At 48.9% G+C, this 18,595-nt stretch overlaps 1 protein-coding gene across 1 annotated transcript; it reads right to left on the reverse strand.

Moving 5' to 3' along the window:
- Positions 1–287: 287 nt before the first annotated feature.
- Positions 288–10,615, reverse strand: LOC124087006 (keratin, type II cytoskeletal 75). The gene is made up of 9 exons (XM_046435581.2): positions 10,047–10,615; positions 9,321–9,535; positions 8,293–8,353; positions 7,843–7,938; positions 6,841–7,005; positions 4,863–4,988; positions 4,504–4,724; positions 3,138–3,172; positions 288–976 (listed from the first exon to the last, which is right to left on the reverse strand). Exons 1-9 carry the CDS (start codon positions 10,542–10,544, stop codon positions 750–752), a joined length of 1,644 nt encoding a protein of 547 aa, XP_046291537.1. The 5' UTR covers positions 10,545–10,615; the 3' UTR covers positions 288–749.
- Positions 10,616–18,595: the final 7,980 nt, after the last annotated feature.

Raw genomic sequence — 18,595 nt, forward strand, 5'->3', positions numbered from 1 at the left:
GCATCGCCCTGTATGACATACTGAAAGGGAAGCTGGGCAGGGCCTCTGCCCAGGGGCTTGGGCTTTCCAAACAAGGTATCCCAAAGAGAGGTAAGAGGAAGTGGGAGAAGCTAGGGGAGGAAGACTGGTGGTCTCCTGACCTCCCCATACCTCTCTCTTGGCTTCGAAGGAATGGGGCAAGGGCTGATGTGCTGGGAGCCTGCTTGTGAGTAGTTCTGCGCTGGGACAGCCTGGGAAGGAGGAGGATTGTTCTTGGTCCATAAGCTTTGCAAACAGAGGGCCTGATGCGAACACATTACACATGCATTTAATAGACATATTCCAGGGAGGGAACAGAGGAGCACTCAGACCAGCAGGCAGTTTATAAGCACCCTGAGACAGACTGGGACAGCCTGGCATTGAAACAGCCTCGGAGACACAGGCTCCCCATCACTGCAACTGGAGGGAGGGAGGGAGGAAGGGGGAGCCCAAGGGGTGTTTGCAGACTGCCGAGGCCTTGCAAGATAGGCTTCTTGTGAACTTTGGAAGAAAGAGGTCTTTGGTTTTTGCATGGCTAGCACAAAACAGGTGCCAGGAGGAGCCTGGAGACTGCCTTTGGCCAGGGAGTGGGGTTCAGCCAGGTCTCCAGGCTTCCCAGCATCATAGGTGGGCCTCGTGGAAGGGAGACAAGAGCAAGGACCTGGATGTCCAGGTTTAGGTGTGAGTGAAAACAGGCTTCAGGGTGGGGCAAGGGTGCTGAGGGGCTATGCTCAGTGCTTGTAGCTCTTCCTGCTGGAGGATGTGGTAGAGACAAACTTGACGCTAGAGCCACTGCCCCCCAGGCCCCGGTTGCTACTGGCAGTGAATCCTGAACCCCCCAGGCCGTGCCCGCCGCTGGTGGTGAAGGAGTAGCTGCTGCCTGCACCGAGACCCAGACTTCCACCTCCAAGGCTGCTACCACCGCCATGGCCACTGGAAACGGTGGAGGTGACTACAGCTGCCGGGAGAGAGGACACATGATGAGAATCAAGCACAGGAGGGAAGACACCAGGGCTGCCAGGGTCTGTGTCCTGAGGAGGTCCTGGGGGTGGGTCTAGGGTGTTCTCGCAGGCAACAATTTTTCCTTGCAGTCTCCCCACCAGCTTAGTGAGATTCTGTCCTCTGCTCCAGCCTGCCTTTCCCAGCTGTAGTGTTGGGTGTTCTCCTAGGTTAGAATGGCTTGCTGCCTGTCTTCTGTTACTTGGTACCTCCCTTCTCCTTCTAGAACCTATTGGAGACTACCCCTCTCCAGGAAGCTGTTTCCCTGTGACTCCACCACTGTCTCCCTGCTGCTCCATCTGATACTGGCTCCCTCTCTGGACCTGGCTCTGGAGTCTCCCTTCCTTCTGGCAAGTTCTAGGGGGCAATCCTGCTGCTTCTCATTTGCTGTCCCCAGCCTAGGCCCTCTGAATCCAAGAGAGGGGCTAGAATATTCTTGAAACACCAAAGATGAACCTGTTGTTTAGTTAACTCTGCCTCTTTTCTCCTACCAACCTGGTATTCTCCTAACTCATTGCCTTAGACATACTAATACCCTGGTTTGGGTCTTACAGAAGAAAAACTGAAATGAAAAATGAACTCTTAGCAGATGAACCATCCTTCCCCAAACTCTGTTAAAGCCCTAATTCCAACCACCTGAGAATATGGCCCATTTGGAAATAGGATCTTTGTGGATGTAGTCAAGACAAGTCTTTAAGGGTGGGCCCTGATCCAGTGTGACTGGTCCTGATTAAAAGATGGAAGACAGCTGTGTGAAGACAGGTGCACGGGGACAAAGCCACATGATCACAGAGGCAGAGACTAGAGTTAGGCAGCTGTAAGCCAAGGACAACTGAGGATTGATGGCTGCCACAAAAAGAGGCAGGGATGGATTCTCCCCTACAAGTTTCACAGGGAGCACAGCCTAGCTGACACCCCAAGGTGGACTTCTCGTCTATAGGACCGTGAAAGTACGCTTCTGTTGTCGTAGGCCAGCCCGTTTGTTGCAGCAGCCCTAGGAAACTAAGGCAGACTCACAGGTGTATTTCAAGAGAAAGGAACCTCAATGTTATGCCATTTGTTCCCCAAATTAGCTTCGAGGGTGTCTGGAACCACTAGACGAGGCATTAGGGAGGGCGGACGCTAGGGTAGTTCAGAGGACTCTGGCTTCTAGAATCACTGGTTTGTTCAGTCAGTTGCTCTTATGAATCCTTCATCAAGAAAACCAAACTCACTTGTAGAGTGTGAGCTGCCAAAGTTATTTCTGTTGGCCTCCCGATACCAGCACTGAGCTCTGTGAGAGACAACTTCTGCTCTTACTGGCACGCTGGGAACACCTCTCTTGCATTGCGACCACTGTACCCAACTGCCGTGTCCCATGCTGCCCTGGCTGCCTGGAAACCCCTGGCAACTTCCTGTGCTTGTGCTCTGCAAGGTGGAGCCACACACTGAATTCTTCCCAAACTGTTTGGAGGCAGGGTCCCCTGATGGGCCAGGCCCTGGTGCCTAGCATGAAGGCTGCCTCCAGAGATCCAAGGTAAACCAGTGATTTTCCTAAGTTCTGTCTACATCAGACACTCATCTTGGAGGTCTGAGTTAGACTTGTAGCCCCCAGTCTCAGGTGTGGAATTCTGGGAGATGAGAGAGATGGCAGAGGTTTTCTAAACCCATGCAGAACAATTACAGCAACCCGCCTCCCCAGTCTTCTTTCTGTGGCTCTGTCATTCATAAAGAGGTAAGAAATGTCATATTAAAGCCTCTCTCCTAATATGGCTTTCTTTTAAACAGACTTAAAACTTTAAACTCATTGGATTAGAGAAAAGGGAATGAAGGAAAGGGAGGGGGGATGGGAATAGGAAAGACGGTAGAATGAATCAGACACACATTTCCTATCAGTGTAACTCCACATCACGTACAACCACAAGAATGAGAAGTTGTACTCAATGTATGTATGATATGTCAAAACACTGCACTCTCATGTATATCCAAAAACAACGACAACAACAGCAAAACCCTTAAAACTTCTCAGAACGTAACCTTTCAGTGGGATTCCCCCTAATACCTTTTCCCTTCTGCAAGCCCACCACCTCCCTTCCCTTAAGCACACACTCCAAGTAATACAAAAAGGATGTCATACTCACAGATATTAACTGGAGAAACTCCTTCTCCACTCAGCCTGATTGGGAGGAGGGGAGAAGGAAGGTTACTATGGTGTCCAGCAGCTTGTGGCCATTGGCAGTGACATTTTTGCAATTACTTTAAATGCATTAAAAACCCCTTTATTATTTTTATTGCAGAAGTTATGCAAGTTGAAATTTTGTAAATACTTATAGTATCAAAAATAATCTAATGAGTGACGAAGTGTGGAGATTGAGGTTCATGGGAATGAAACCTATAATCTCAGGAACACATTTTTTTGTTAAATTTGTCACACATTCTAAGAAAATAAAGGCTAATCACAGACTAGTGTCAGTTGGAAAGGCAGAGCTTGTCTTATAACAAGACTTCTCTCTCAACAAGGGACTATTGTCATATACTAGGCCAGCACTGAGGTTGTTATAGGGAGTCTGAGTCATAAAAATAATAATACCAACAATCAGTCTATTATTGTCTTAGCAACTGGTATGCACTCATAAATGAGTACTTAGAACTTTAATAAGAGCTAACATTTATTGAGTACTTGGGACTTACATTATGCCACTTAATTCTTTCAACAACCCCATTAGGTAAGTATTAATGTCTTAATTTTACAGAGGGAAAATTAAAGCTTTAGAGGTTAATTATCTAGCCAGTGGTCAGAAGGCTGGGTTTGAAGCCAGGTCCATCTAACTCCACAGCCCTTAACCAAATGCTAGCCATCATTTATTGAACACCAGTTGCATACCAGGCATTGTTCAAAGAGTTTCATGTACAGTCTCTTATTTTAAACCTCTTAATACCACATGAGATCAAAACTATTATGATCTCCTTCTATAGGCACAAACACAGATGTGGAGAGCTTGAGAAATTTGCCTGTAGTTATATAGTTAGTAACTGGCACAGCACCAAGGAACACCAAGCTCCATCTGAGCTTTGGGGAACATATCACATAGCTCCTTTGTTTTGTCATTGAAGAAACTGAGGGCCAGGGAGGGGAAACTGACTTTCTGAAGGTTACATAGCTAGGTAGTGGGAGACCTAGAAGCCCAAACTACTGGGATAGTATATGCTGGGTCCAGAGCCTTTTAAACCACATTTTGAGATTTGCCTTGTAACCAGATTTCTCCTTTGATAGAATGTGATTCCTTGGATCTGCTGAGGTGTTAGATTTTTATGGGGTACTAAATGTAGTTGCACCTCAAATTATTTACCAGCCTGGAAGAAAATTACACCTAAGTTCTTAGAGCCCAATTCTACCTGTGTTGTGGTCCCATTTTCAGCCTGCAGCACCCTGAGCCCCTCAGAATGGCCAGGCAGCTGAGGGAGCTCCTTTTGCTTGGAGGATGGAGTTGGACATCTGCCCCTCACCTGCACTCCTCGCCCTCCAGCAGCTTGCGGTAGGTGGCGATCTCCACGTCCAGGGCCAGCTTGGTGTTCATCAGCTCCTGGTAGTCACGCAGCAACCGGGCCATGTCCTGCTTGGCCTTCTGCAGGGCCTCCTCAAGGTCCACCAGCTTGGCCCGTGCATCCTTGAGGGCCAGCTCTCCGCGCTGCTCTGCGTCAGCGATGGCCGTTTGCAGGCTGGCGCACTGGAAGGAAAGGAGGGAGCATGAGTCCTGCTGCCAGCCCCGGGAGTCATGGTGCCCCCAGGTACAGTCCTGTGAGACGGCAGGAAGACCCAGAGGAAATGAACATTCGAGGAGCTCTTGGCCTTGTCCAAATTTTACCTGTTTCTTGACACTGTCGATCTCGGCTCTCAGCCGCTGGATCATCCGGTTCATCTCGGAGATCTCTTGCTTGGTGTTGCGGAGGTCATCTCCATGCCTTCCCGCTGTGACCTGCAGCTCCTCATACTGACAAGACCAGAGCAGACTTGGTCACACAGCCAAACGCCTGGCCTAGGCACTCCCTGAGGGCCACCAACAGGCCCACTCATTCCCCAGTCCCTTGCTCCTGCCTCTCTCTATTCAGCCAGTGCTCCTTGAGCGCCCTGCTTGTCCGGGAGGCAGCAGGTAGCAGGTTCCTAGAGGTACTGCTCTGGGAACACCATGAGCAGTACAGTCAGGCCCCTGCTCCCCCAAGGCTCACAGCTCACTGAGGGAGACAGCCACTAATCCCATCAGCATGTTTCCAAAATTACACTTTCAAATGGTGAAAAGTGTCCTTTAGGAAATAGGGTCCTTGAGAGTGTCATAAAGGAGCCTGACGTAGACTTGGAAGTGGGGAGGGAGTGATAAGATAAGTCTCTCTAGGGATGGAGATGCTTGAGCTGTAATCTGAAGGAGGGAAGAAAGGGTTGAAGTGGTCAGTTTGTGGGGAGAACATTCCAGACAGATGAAACTGCGTGTGAGGATTCTGGGGGCAGGAGAGAAGATGGCAAGTTCTAGGAGTGAGAAGTGGGCTTGGTCACTGTCCCTGGGGAATTTCTGGCCTCAGGCATGTATCCAGACCAAATGTGTGCTAGGGAGATGAGGTTGATGCTGCAGAGACTGCAACTTTTTTTAGCTGTAGATGGACACAATGCCTTTATTTATTTATTTTTATGTGATACTGAGGATCGAACCCAGTGCCTCACAAGTGCTAGACGAGCGCTCTACCACTGAGCCACAACCCCAGCCCGAGGTTGCAATTTTGACCTTTGTAAAAGAGTCTCCAATCTCAGTGGTTCTGGGTCTAATAGTGCCTATCTGGGACACATTCACTTAGAAGAAATCATTCTACCCTATGTCCTCTGGCATACCAGAGTCACACCCACACCTTTCTTGACAGAAGGAGCACCCTTGCCAGAGCCAAGATCTCTTCAGTTTCGGAAGTTTGCTGCCTCAAGTATAGCCAGCTTCCTCTGTTTCTAGATATTCATGACTAGAAGGAACAACATAAGGAGTTGCTCACTGTAAACTTCCATCACTTCACCTTGGGGTGAAGGGCACCCTGCCTCTTCTCACTGCCAAGGATCTGCCTTGTAGACACCTGGCACCTGATACCCTCCTTCCTTTCTACCGTGCTGCCAACCAGAAGGGACTAAGTGCAAGGGACAGGAGCCAGTGTGTGGGTGATTGGCTGCCCTCTGAAAGGGGCCTGGGTTTGGCAGGGAGCTGGTCTAATGGTAAATGCTGCCTTTGGACAGCAGCTCTCTGTGGTCACCCCACTTCCCCTTTCACTCTCTTATCCACAAGGTGCACGCTCCCGCCTTCCAGCTACTGGTTCAGCCCTCAATATTTTCCTGCTTCTTTGCAACCGTTTTCCCTTCTTTGTTTCCCTACTGGGCTAAAGACCCACTTCTTTTAATAATGGCAGCTTTTTATTACTGCCATCTTTTCCCCTTCCATAACTCCCAGATCTTGGGTTCTCTGTGGTTTATTCATTTACAACCCTGTAACCCTGCTTGGCGGATGGTAGGAGCTCAGTATATATGAATGAGATGAATGTCCCCTTTAGAAAGTGCCCTGTGACTATTTCTTGGTTATTTTAGAGTCTCCACTGCTCACCGGGTGAGCACCGTGGAGCCCTGCTCTGGGTTTTGAGCACCCAGCATTGCCCTGGCAATATATGATGTTTCCACATGCATTTCGGGCTAGTTGCTCACAGCATCAAAGATGTTCCTGCCAAGTGGAAAGAAATGGAAATGCTTCCTGAGTGAAGTGATGATGTGGAATCTCAGGGAACACTGACCCTAGAACCTATCGGCAAGGTGCCCACACTCACCTTGGTCTGGTACCAGGACTCTGCTTCAGCTCGGCTACGGTTGGCAATATCCTCATACTGGGCCTTCACCTCAGCGATGATGCTGTCCAGGTCCAGGCTACGGTTGTTGTCCATGGAGAGGACCACGGACGTGTCACTGACCTGGGTCTGCATCTGGGACAGCTCCTGCAGGGCATACACTCAGTCACGCAGGTACAGAAAGAAGGGATCTTGGATCCCCACCGTGACTAATTGTCTAGAGTAGGAATTCCTTCTTTGGTGTCCCTAGCAGAGATTCTTTCAGCTGTCCAAGGGGTACTTCCAGCTACTGAAGGGATTCCATCCTGTCCTGGGAAGTTTCTGGGCCATTGACCTGTGTGGTGGGAGTCTTTTTCCCACTGTCACCTCTCAAGTTTCCCATCAGTGTGCCTTCCCTGGGTATGAGGATGGGTAGAGTCTTCTGAATCCATACTGCATAGACTTGAATATGACATATCTTTATTAAAAAAACCAGCACGAGTGGTTTCTTCAGGATCAGGTGATGTTTAGGACCTGGCTACCCCCAGGTCCTTCCTTCCTTCCCCTCTCTCCCTTTGCAGATGCACCCAGATCTTAGCCTTCAATGGGGCAAGGTCCTGAATGAGGCATCTTCAGGGGGCAAGAGACCCCCTGGACAATGAGCTGAAGGGCGGCTAGCCTCTTTGAACTTTTCTGGGAGGGGGAAGGGAGCAGGTAGGCCTGGAGTCCTTGGGAATATTACCAAGTGACCTAAAATTTGGAAATCAGCATATCCTCCTTGGTAGGATTGCCATGCCGTGGAGTCAGGGAAGAAGTCTCAGAGCTGGGCTAGCTTAGTGTGACAAAGTTCCAAACAATTCTCCCTGGTTCCCACTATCCCCAAGACCCTTAGCTTGAGGCATCTGTCAAGGTTCTGGGTAGAGACACTACGGGAATGACATTCTGCCACACCCGTTTCTTTCTAGGCTTCAGACCTGGGAGGAACAAAAATACTTGCAGACTTACTGCCTCAAAGATCATCCTGAGGAAGTTGATCTGGTCTGTCAGAGAGTCGACCTTGGCCTCTAGCTCCACTTTGTTCATGTAGGCACCATCCACATCCTGGAGCAACAACATGGGGGGCTCCTCTGAGGTCCCTGCCCCAAGCAGTCAGCCCCAAAGCAGCAGAAGAGAGACCTTCCCAGCCCTTCTAGCTTGAACCCGAGAGAACTCAGTGTCTGGGGCTTTGGGGTTGGGAGTGAGCCATTACTGAGGCTAGGAGCTTGATTTCCCTGGTTTAACAGTAAACCTGAGCAGGTTTACTGGGGACTTAAACACTGAGGGAACATTCGGGCAGGTTAGAGCTCTCTAGATAGCCTCAAGACTGAGTGACATTTCTTGGGTGTCACAAGGGTCAGGCTCCCTCACACTCCTAGATTCAGTGCTAAATCTCCTCTGAGAGACATCGCCCCTCACCTTTTTCAGGGCCACAAACTCATTCTCAGCAGCCGTGCGCTTGTTAATTTCATCTTCGTACCTGTAAGGACAGGGGCGAGGGGGTGGGCTATTGAGCAAGACTTCCCTTTAACTCTTCCCAGGCTGGTGGAGCAAGAATTAAGAGACCTCAAATCCTTCCCACCTCTGCGGCTGACCTGCATGTGACTATGGGTGATTCACTTAACCTCTATTTCTTCCTCTATAAAAGGGGGATAATTTCTTCTGCTAGGTATTAAAAAAAAACTTTTATAAGGCTAGAAGATGAGCATAAAACTAATAGGAGTAGAAATGCGTGCTTGGGCAATGTCATCCCTTTATAGAAGCACAATTCGAATTTTCACAAAAGTTTGCTGCCTCAATTATTGGCTAAAACTATAGAGTAAGCTTTGCTTGTTCAGGACACTGTTCCAGGTAGAATTTGACATATTTCCCTGAACTTCAGGGTGGCCATTGAGCAGTGAGATTTTTGTAACTAGGTGTAGCCCAAACTCGGAAGCCCAGGGTATGCCAGGTAAGTTAGCTAGAGCTGTCCCCTTCCATTGGCTACCTCCCATACCATGCAGACAAAATTTGCCTCCATGAGGAAGGTCAGAGTGGCCTATGGAAGCTCCCACTTCTTCCTTGCTACCTCGCCTCACTCCTGAGCTAATGCCATCTTAGTAATGCAAGTTCCTCTGTCACTGAGTCCACATCTGATGGAATGAAATAACTTGCTGAAGGTAAAATAGTAGTATGCTTCTAGCATCAGGAGCAGTGTTTTTAGTTAGATGATGCTGGCAACCCTTTGCAGTCATAGCAATAGATAAGAATGGGCTCCTTGTTAATAGTTACCCGTGAGATGAAGGTCTCTTTGTGACCCCCTCAATGCTGCTTTATCTATGGGATCATGATGACAAGTTCTGAAGCTCTCTGCTGGCACTGGCATTTGCTCCTTTGGACCTCTCTGGTCCTCAGTAAAAGGAGCCCTGGAATGGCCATGTGTGGCCAGGAGCCTGTCTCTGATTTACCTGACTTTGAAATCTTCCACTACCTCCTGCATGTTCCTCAGCTCAGCATCCAGCCTGCCCCTCTCTGTGGTGATCCCCTCTAGCTGCCGACGGAGGTCATTGATGTAGGTATCAAAGAGGGGCTCCAGGCTCTGCCTCACGGTCTTGGTGCTCTGCTCCTGCAGGAGGGTCCACTTGGTCTCCAGGACCTTGTTCTGCTGCTCCAGAAAGCGCACCTGGAGGGGAGCAGAGAGAACCAATCTTGAGCATCTTGGGGAGGTAGCAGTAGATGCTCCTATTCAGAAGGGAGGGAAAGATGTTTTTTCACCCAATGACCAACTGGCAACTATGTAATTGACAGCTCCAACCCCAAATGAGAAAGCCCATGAAGCTACCCCAAAGTTCCCCAGGGTTTCTATGGAGTGGGTACAGGCGCCCAGAGCTTCTATGGATAAGCCTCCATGCTTGGGTTGTTTTGCACACCTCCAGCTCTGGTGAGGGTTTTCACTGAAAGCTCTCCTGTTCTCCACATTGAACCAGCACCGAAGACCCCCAGAGAGGACAGTGGAGCATTTCCACAAGGCGGGTCAGCTAGCCTGACTTGAAAATGCCAGGGCTGCATGACTGGTACCTGTTGGATTTGAAACACTTCCCAGGGGACCCTTGTGTTAGTGTCTCCCTCTGGGTCGGGCCCTCCCCCGGAGTCTGTTTACCCAAAGGCAATGAGACAGAGGAAGTCTGTCCCACCTTGTCGATGAAGGAGGCGAACTTGTTGTTGAGGGTCTTGATCTGCTCCCGCTCCTCCTTCCGCACCCTCTGGATGGTGGGGTCGATTTGCAGGTTGAGGGGAGTCAGGAGACTCTGGTTGACGGTGACCTCTTGGATGCCTCCGGAGGGACAGGCGGGGAAGCCAGGGCCACCAAAGCCCCCTCCAATGCTACCCCCATAACCAAATCCACTGCTGACCCCATATCCACCACTAGCCCTGTTGCCAAAGCCACTTCGGAAGTTGCCGCCGCACCCACCGATGGAGACCCGCTTGGTCCCCCCTAGGTTGTAGAGGCTGCGGCTTCCAAAGCCGGCCCCAGCACCACTGATCCTGCCCAGTCCTCCATTGCCCCCAGTGGAGCGGGCCACGGAGACGGAACTGAAGCGGGAGCGACCCAAGGCTGGGGTGGTGGCCGAAGCTGTGCTGAAGCCCCTGCGGTTGCCCGTCTGGAAGGTGATGGTGGACTGCCGAGACATGGTGGGTGAAGACGGTGGCCAGGAGTTCCCGAGGTAGGCGCGAGAAGAGGATGGAGAAGACAGCAGCTGGGGAGCCGTGGGTCCGTGGGCTTTTATGGGCACCCAGGAGGGGCGGGGCTCCTCTAATGAAGGGGGCCTTGCTGATGGCATCCCCTAGGCATTCGCCAGGCGTGAGCTCACACTCAGCACCCCCTGGGAAATGGCAGAAAAGCCACTGGTTGGTTCCCTGCCTCCCTCCCCCACGTGGAAACTCCTTTCCAGTTGCAACTTGATCAGCAGACCAGTGAGAAGCAAGTTAATTACTTTCAGTCATGTCCTAATCATGCATCTTTTAATGGACTCAAAAAACACTGCCTCATTTCTTAACCGCTTTCTTAGGCCTGGGACCAACTCCCTCCTGTCCAAACAGCTTGTGTCAATACAAGCCACTGCGATTCACTGTTTCCTGTTCCTTGGCGTGCTTCCTGTGCTTGAGGATTTTCTCAGAAGCTACTGCCGGTTCCTCCCATCCCATCAGGCTGGCCCTCCAGATCTTGAAAATTCTGCTGCACACTTCCACAGACATCCACCTGGTGTTGCTTGTCCTGTTCTTTTGCTCTTAAGCTTTCATTTCTCTTTCATAAGTCACATGTGATTTTCTGGTGCATGAGTGTGTATATGCATGTGTATACACACGTGTGCACCCTGCCTAAGTGACTTTAAAGGCCAGCCCTCCATCTTCTGTGGACAGAAGTTGTGGGAGAAGAAAGAATTGGGTTTGAATGCTAGTCCAGCCAATGACAGCTGAGGGATGTTAGGCATGTCATGCAACTTTTCTGAGCTTCAGTTTGTGTGTAAGATAGTTGTGTAATGAGTGTCATTGTGAACACTATTTTTGCTTTGACTATGTAAGTGCTCAATAAATCTATTTTTCTTTTTTCTTTCTTTCTTTCTTTCTTTCTTTCTTTCTTTCTTTCTTTCTGTACTGGGGATTGAACCCAGGGACACTTAATCACTGAGCCACATCCCCGGCCCTTTCACTGAATTGCTTAGGGCCTCTCTAAGTTGCTGATGCTAACTTTAAACTCATGATCCTCTTGCCTCAGTCTCCCAAGTTGCTGGGGTTACAGGTGTGCAGCACTGCGGCCAGCTAGTAAATGTTTCTTGAGTCCATTCCTTCCTGATATTCAAACAAGTATTAATGAGGGGCCAGCTCCATTCTATCCTGTGACAAATCCTGTGGGGATTCAAAAGAAACACAACATATGAACATTGTTTCTTTAGTAATAAACTCATGGTCCTGTGAGATGCTAAAGAACTTTCTTTTTTTTTTTTTTTGGTACTGGGGATTGAACTCAGGGGCACATGACCACTGAGCCACATCCCCAGCCCTATTTTGTATTTTACTTAGAGACAGGGTCTCCTGATTTGCTTAGTGCCTTGCTTTTGCTGAGGCTGGCTTTGAACTTGTGATCCTCCTGTTTCAGCCTTCCAAGCTGCTGGAATTACAGGCATGCACTACCGCACCCAGTACTAAAGAAATTTTGAACAAGATGGTATTGATGGTATCCAGTGAAGCGCTACTTCTAAGCTATCTTTGAGGCTTTCTTCTTCCAGATGGGTCACAGACATCCCCTCCTCCCAAGGATGGGGATACCCAGCTCTTCACTCCTTCATCAAAAGAGCTCCAAATCTGCATCTAGTGGAAGATTTTTTCTCCCCCACCCCTGCACTAGTGACAGGCTGACAAGGAGTCTATAATGCTCCTTGTCCCCCTTCTTCCTGTTTCTCCTCCCCTTATCTCTACTATGGGGACATTCACCCAGAGAAATGGCTAGATTATCTTGATTTTGTTGACCTTGTTTCTTGCTGTGGGTTTGAAGGATGGGCGAGTGAGAGAGGAAATGATAGATATTCAGTCTCCATTGTGTGGATAAGGAAGTGAGGCAAGTGATTAATGCAGAAGGCAGGCTATCATGACCTCTTTGGTGAGCAGAGCCAGGTGCCATGGTCCTTCCACACAGCTGTCCTTTGAGAAGCACATGGGTAGCCAGTGGCTGGCAGATGCGCTCACCTGCTTGGAATGGCAACTTGGCACTTGGAGTGGTGGATCTCTGTCTTCAGCAACCTCCTCCCTGAGGCTCTGGTCAGGGGCTGGGCCTCTGCTCCAGTTAGACGTTGTCTGCGAGTCTCAGGTTCCACAGGGAACCTCTGAATCACAACTTTTGTTGACATAGGCCAGGAAGAGCTCAGGAATTCTCTCAACGGCTTGCCAATGTACCCAGGGCCTAGCCTGGGTGGTGCAGGTCTGTCTTCTCCAGTGGGAAGAATAAATATCTTTGTTTTCTATACTCCTCATTACATGACAATCTGTCTCCCAGAAGGAACGCTTGTTTGTTTTCTGAGATGAGCTGAGTAAACTCCTTGGAGCTTTCCACAGAATAAAGGTTGGTAAGGGTCTGGGCTCCGGAGCGGAACTGGCTCTGAGATGCCCAAGGGAAGGAATGGAAGTCCCACTGTCTGCCTGAGTGCCACCAGGGGGAAGCTGACTCCAGGCTGCCTACTTTCCTGCCTATTCCATCCTTTCCCACTCTCCCTCCTGGGAATCCCACTTTCAGGCATGGCCATCTCATTTCCACTCCTGTTTCTCTCAGCCATGACCTCTGGTCTGCTTATTCTTATTCTTCCTCCTCCTCATCTCTCTAATGTTCCCACCAGGATGGTGGTTTTCTAACGACATCGTCTTACTAGTGGCAGTTGGTAAGCTACATTGACAGAGGTGAGTCTTTCTTCCCTCTTCCCCCTTCTGACCTTTCCCCTGCACTGTGACCTTTACCCTAGTGGACAATGAATGCCTAGGACACCAGGCCCACTTGACAGCCTGTGTCATCACACTCTTGAAAGCTCGAAACTTAACTGTTATTGTCCTTTGCTCTCTGTCAGGAAGGGTTTGGTGTTGTTTTAAACTCCCTCTGTAATTCTGCTCAAAACTTCCCATCCCAAGAAACCTTCTCAGATAAACTGTACCGAAGTTTGTCCTTCAGGACACTTGTGTGTGGCCTGTTCTTCAGCGTGATGGTTTTCTGCTGGCCTGGGGGTTAATCTACCACTGAGGCTTGGGTAGCTTCTTTTCTCCTCAAATTGCCTCCTAAGCTCCCTAAATTGAAATGTGGCAGAAGTTCATGTGATCGAGGGTATCTGGCTTATATTCCCTTCTGTTCTCCAAGCATTCTTGAGTCTCTCCAACTCTATATTATTGAGTATGTTTGGGTGAAGTTTTCTTGAGGTTTGGAGGAGTGGTGGTTCAAGGGCAGGCTATGCACTCTGGCATCCAAAGCTGGGACAGCCAAGCCCTCTATTTTCCTGAGGTGTGCCCCTCCTGCTCAGTGTGTTCCCATCTGCCTCAGAGGGACACAAAGGCCTTTAGCAGGTGACTGATTCCAAGGAGGCTGTACCAGTGGCAATCAGGTTGTGGAGGTAGAGGGAAGATGTAGAGATACACCTCCTCAGGGTTAGAAGTTGGGTATGCACCATGGAGCATTGGCTTTTAATCAAGGCCAAAGGAGGAGCCTAGACAAAATGCCTCTCTCCATAGCAGACTGGTCTGATGACCCAGGCCACAGTCACTGCCCCGCCATTGCCCAATATGCAAGATTGCTTCTGCACCCCTCCTCCTCTCTGAGGGAGTCCTGGCTTTAGTGAGTAAGTATATATTAGCACCTGTCATGTGCCAGTACTCACTGTACTAGACATAGGATAAGGAAGTGAGGCAAGTGATTAATGCAGAAGGCAGGCTATCATGACCTCTTTGGTGAGCAGAGCCAGGTGCCATGGTCCTTCCACAAACAAAGCAGACAAAAGCCCCTTCTCTCCTGGAGCGCATGCTGGAAGAGGAGGGGGAGCAGAGGTGTTTTGCAGGTGCAGTTGTAACCTGGGTCTCCCCTTGGCATGCTCCTTGGGCCGAGTGTGGAGAAGGTAACTTTTGCAGTGGACCCTGAGGTAGCCCAGCCAGAAACATTTATCTACCTTGACTATTCATGCAGGGACAGCCATACTTCCTCAATATTTGCAATGTCTAGTAGGTGCCACCCAGCCTGCCTCTAAGGGGCTCAGACCTTCTTCCTCACGACCCTCTTGCTCCTGCATTAACTGATCATTATCAGTCTCCAAAGGGCACTGACAGACCAGTTGATCTCAATCATCTCTTGAGATTAAGGACTTGGGACTTTACCAACATGTAGCCAGTGTCACTCATCTGCTCCTTCCACTGGTCAAACAGATCAGGCCTTTCTCGTGGACCCCGATGGATGGGCTGCTGCAGATCCTTCTGCAGGCTACAGACAGCCCTTGAGACCACTTTGGTGTACTCTTATCATTCAAACTTGTGTTTAAGAAAAGCAAGATGGAGCTGTCCCTTTGCTTCATGATCAAGTGCTTGACACAGCCAACAGATGTACCTGTACAAAGCTCAACACAGGCACTAAAAACTTTCACAAAACAGCAATCTAACATGCATGTGCTGCTGACTGAGTGCATCCGGAAAGAAAAGTGAAGCAAAGGAGCAGAATTTGTCTTTTAAAACCTGAAGAAGCCATGCAGATGAGGAAACCAGGGTCAGTGTGGGAACAAAAACTATAATTCTGTAATTCTGCTCAAAACTCCCCCATGTAAAGAAAGCTTCTCAGATAAACTGGACCCAAGTCATGTGCTTGCTGATTCCTAAATCTCTCTGCTCCCCACATTTGCTCTGAGCTTTCCTGACCTTATAAAACCCAAAGAGAAAAACTCCCTGCTGCTGGTGACACACAGTTGGGGACTTCGTAGGGGGAGGAGTGGCTAAGATGTCAGCATCTCTGCAGAAATCACTGGAAGGTTTTAGACAAGACAGGCTTCCAAGTGTTCCTTGGCCATTCCTCCCAACCACTTTCATGTCCTTGTTTGTTCCCAGAATGGGGATGCTTCATCCACCAAGTCTCTCTAGTTTTTGCAGAGATGGAGCTGCCCAACGAGGAAACTGGTGAGAGGAAAGTGGGGGTGGGGGTGGGGGATGAGATGCTGCTCCAGTTTTTCCTCAGAGGAGGGCACCCAGCAGCCACTCTGAATTGAGGAGTGCAAGACCTAGAAAACCGGCATGCTGAGCACTGGCACAGAGCCACAGCCCGTGGGCACAGACTGGTGGGCTGGATGATACTGGCACACTGAGGGACGCTGTTGACACCACCTCATTGGCTTGTGACTGGTCTGGTGGTTGCTGCTGAGGGTTGGGGGATGTGTCACCTGGTAGGAAGTAAGAGCCAGAAGCAGGCACCTCACCCCTATGCCAGGCCTGGTGCTGCCTCTGTTTTCATGAACTTAAACATCCTGAAAACTCATGACTCCATCTTGCATCCTGGCTTCCTTCTCTCAGCCTAGTTAGGTCTAAGAAACACTTCTGACTTGAGCCTTCAAATAGATTGCACTTGTGCATTCATTCATTCGTTCTTTTAAGAAACACATGTTGGGGACCTGTGATATGCTTGGCACAGGGACATAACAATAGATGGAGAAAAGTATCCCACATTGTAACAAGAAAGTGGGTCATACTGGTGAGCTGTCACCTTAGAGGTAGCCCAGATGTGCACTGGGAGCCTTGAGACACCCGGAAGGGTGCCGTTCTTGGTGACCAGGCAGTGACCAGCTGTGAGTGCATGGGCAGTGCCCAGGCCTTTTTTATCTACTTCAGGTCCAACAAAGTTCATGAAGTGCACAATACAGAGGTCCCATATTTTATGGGTGAGGAGAGTGAGGCCCAGAGTCCTACAGGAAATTGAGAATAAAACTGGGACTAGGATCATCATCTCCTATCCCCTAGCACAGTGCTCTATTCCCATGCCACATGGATCTCCAGGCTGGAAAATTATCATTCTTTATAATTCCCACGTCTTAGGGGCTTGCTGAGCTGTGGAAGATAAACCCAACATGTCTAAGCAATAGTCATATAATGATGGAATTAGAAAATGTGAAATTCAAGGAGTAGTGAGATTCATCTCTGGATGGGACTTGAGGATTTCAGATGAGCCTTGCTTACACTTTTGGCTTCAAATATCACATTTTGGGCACTCACAGAAGACTGCAGGAATCAGCCCTGGAGCATAGAAGGGGAGGTTCAGCAGGCTGGCTTGGCTTAAACATTTCTCAGGGATAAATCACAGAGTGAATCCACCCACACTTGGGATGGGATTGCATTCATCTGCAGAACATATACCTACCTCATCTGTATCAAGCTGCACTCCTACATGAGACATCTAGGTGATGCACTGTTTACCTGGGTGTTTCCAAGGACAGGGCCATCTGAATGTGGGTTGTGTTTCCCATGATCCCTAGGAAGGCTAGTTCCAAGGGGCACCCATACTTGTCTAGGAGTTCCTGCCTCATTCTGAGCTGTACAATGCCCAACTGAACTGCAGTACCAAATCAGTCACTGGTAACAAGGTGGCAACAATGACATTGATGATGATTTTGGGAAACAGAGCCATTGAACTGGGACTGGTTGACTGGATATAACTGTAGAACAAGAACCTTTTCTTGCTCTTCTTTAAGAAGGGTAAATATTCCAAAGCCTGGATATAGAGGAAAGGAACATTAGGGCCCATGACTCATTAGTACAAGGGAATTAGTCTCTTTGAAGAAGGGCACGGCACAGGGCTGTCTCATTAGTCAGCTCTTTTGGTATGCAATCCAAGTGCAATTGATCAACATGCAGCTTGCAGAGGGTAAAATCAGAGAGATGTCCTACTGGAATCTATGGAAGAAATGGTGTCCATGAAGCAGACCAGCTCTGTGTCCATGATGAGCAGCCAGGATACTACTCTCTCCTCCCTTCCAGGGAAAGGGATAAATGGCAATGACCTCATGGGCAGATGCCCCAGTGCCCTCTGTGTGATTCCTACCCTGTGCATATTCTGGATGTGCTTCATCAGGCCAATGAGAGAGACAAATTCCTTTTGAAGGAAATACTTGCAAGTGCCTTTCATTCACCCCTGAGCACTAGTTTATTAAGCAAGAGTTGGCCAGCCCTTGAGGGAGCCCAAAAACTCATGCAAATGATGAATGAATTGGGAAATAGGAGGTATGAGGAAAGGAGAAAGGAATTGTGATCAGAGACCAATCTGTTTCTTTGTCGTTGTTATTATTGATACCACTAGGGAGTAAACTTAAATTTCACCAAGTGGGATTCAATTACTTCTACCTTCTAATACCAAACAGGAATGTATTCCCTGGAGGGAAGTTTTAGGGATGAATATAGATTCTTTCTGGAATAATTTATGAGATATTATTGGGTAATAAATGGAAGTGAGGCTTCTAGTTTGTTTTGAGTGCTGAATGTTTCTGTAAGATCCGCATGTATATACTCTGCTATGATAATGTTATTTGGGCATCATGGTATTTTATAGGTTTAGTATTGAAGCAGGGTTTCCCTACATTTTAAAAATTTTGTCCTTGAAGGAATGGGTGCTACTGAGCACCCCTGAAGCTGGCCTGCCATTTCTCATGGGCCTTCACACTTGGCATTCATTGCCTTGCCTCTGGGGCTCTCTCTCTCTCTCTCTCTCTCTCTGTGTGTGTGTGTATGTGTGTGTGTGTGTGTGTGTGTGTGTGTGTGTTATGGGTAGAGTTCTAGCTTGGGCAGGTGAGAAGTTTTGCTCACAGGAGACCCATAAGTCAGCCGCACTTAACAATGTACCTACATTCCTTTAAATTATTCTTTAGGGTCCAGAACCTTGCCATGCCATAGGCTGCCTTTGACTACATTGCCAAGTGACTGCTGGACTGATAAATGACAGAGGGCACATAGGAGTGAATTGTGAAGATATTTTCAGAGGCAAATGTAACGAGCTAATTATGGTCACACTCTACTCCTTCCTTCCTCATGGCCCAGGAGTAGACAAGAAGTCAAAGTGGGAAAAGTGGAAAGGAGGCTTTAGAGAGGCTCTTGGAAAGAGGAAGGACAAAACTGGCCAGAGTTCACAGCTAAAGGAGGAGATAGTGGCAACAGACCCAGCCTGGGAAAAAGCAATCATCTTCCTCCTAGT

This window comes from Marmota monax, unplaced genomic scaffold, assembly GCF_021218885.2.
Source record: "Marmota monax isolate L192 unplaced genomic scaffold, Marmota_monax_Labrador192_F-V1.1 WCK01_AAM20220418_F8-fsc00012, whole genome shotgun sequence".
In the NCBI taxonomy this organism is placed as follows: domain Eukaryota; kingdom Metazoa; phylum Chordata; class Mammalia; order Rodentia; family Sciuridae; genus Marmota; species Marmota monax.

Coding starts and splice junctions, on each gene's coding strand:
- LOC124087006 (XM_046435581.2), bottom strand. CDS start 10,544: ATGTCTCGGCAGTCCACCATCACCTTCCAGACGGGCAACCGCAGGGGC. Junction 7,006..7,842: donor TCAGGATGATCTTTGAGGCA/GTAAGTCTGCAA, acceptor TATGCCCTGCAG/GAGCTGTCCCAGATGCAGAC. Junction 3,173..4,503: donor CTGGAGGGCGAGGAGTGCAG/GTGAGGGGCAGA, acceptor CCTCCCAATCAG/GCTGAGTGGAGAAGGAGTTT.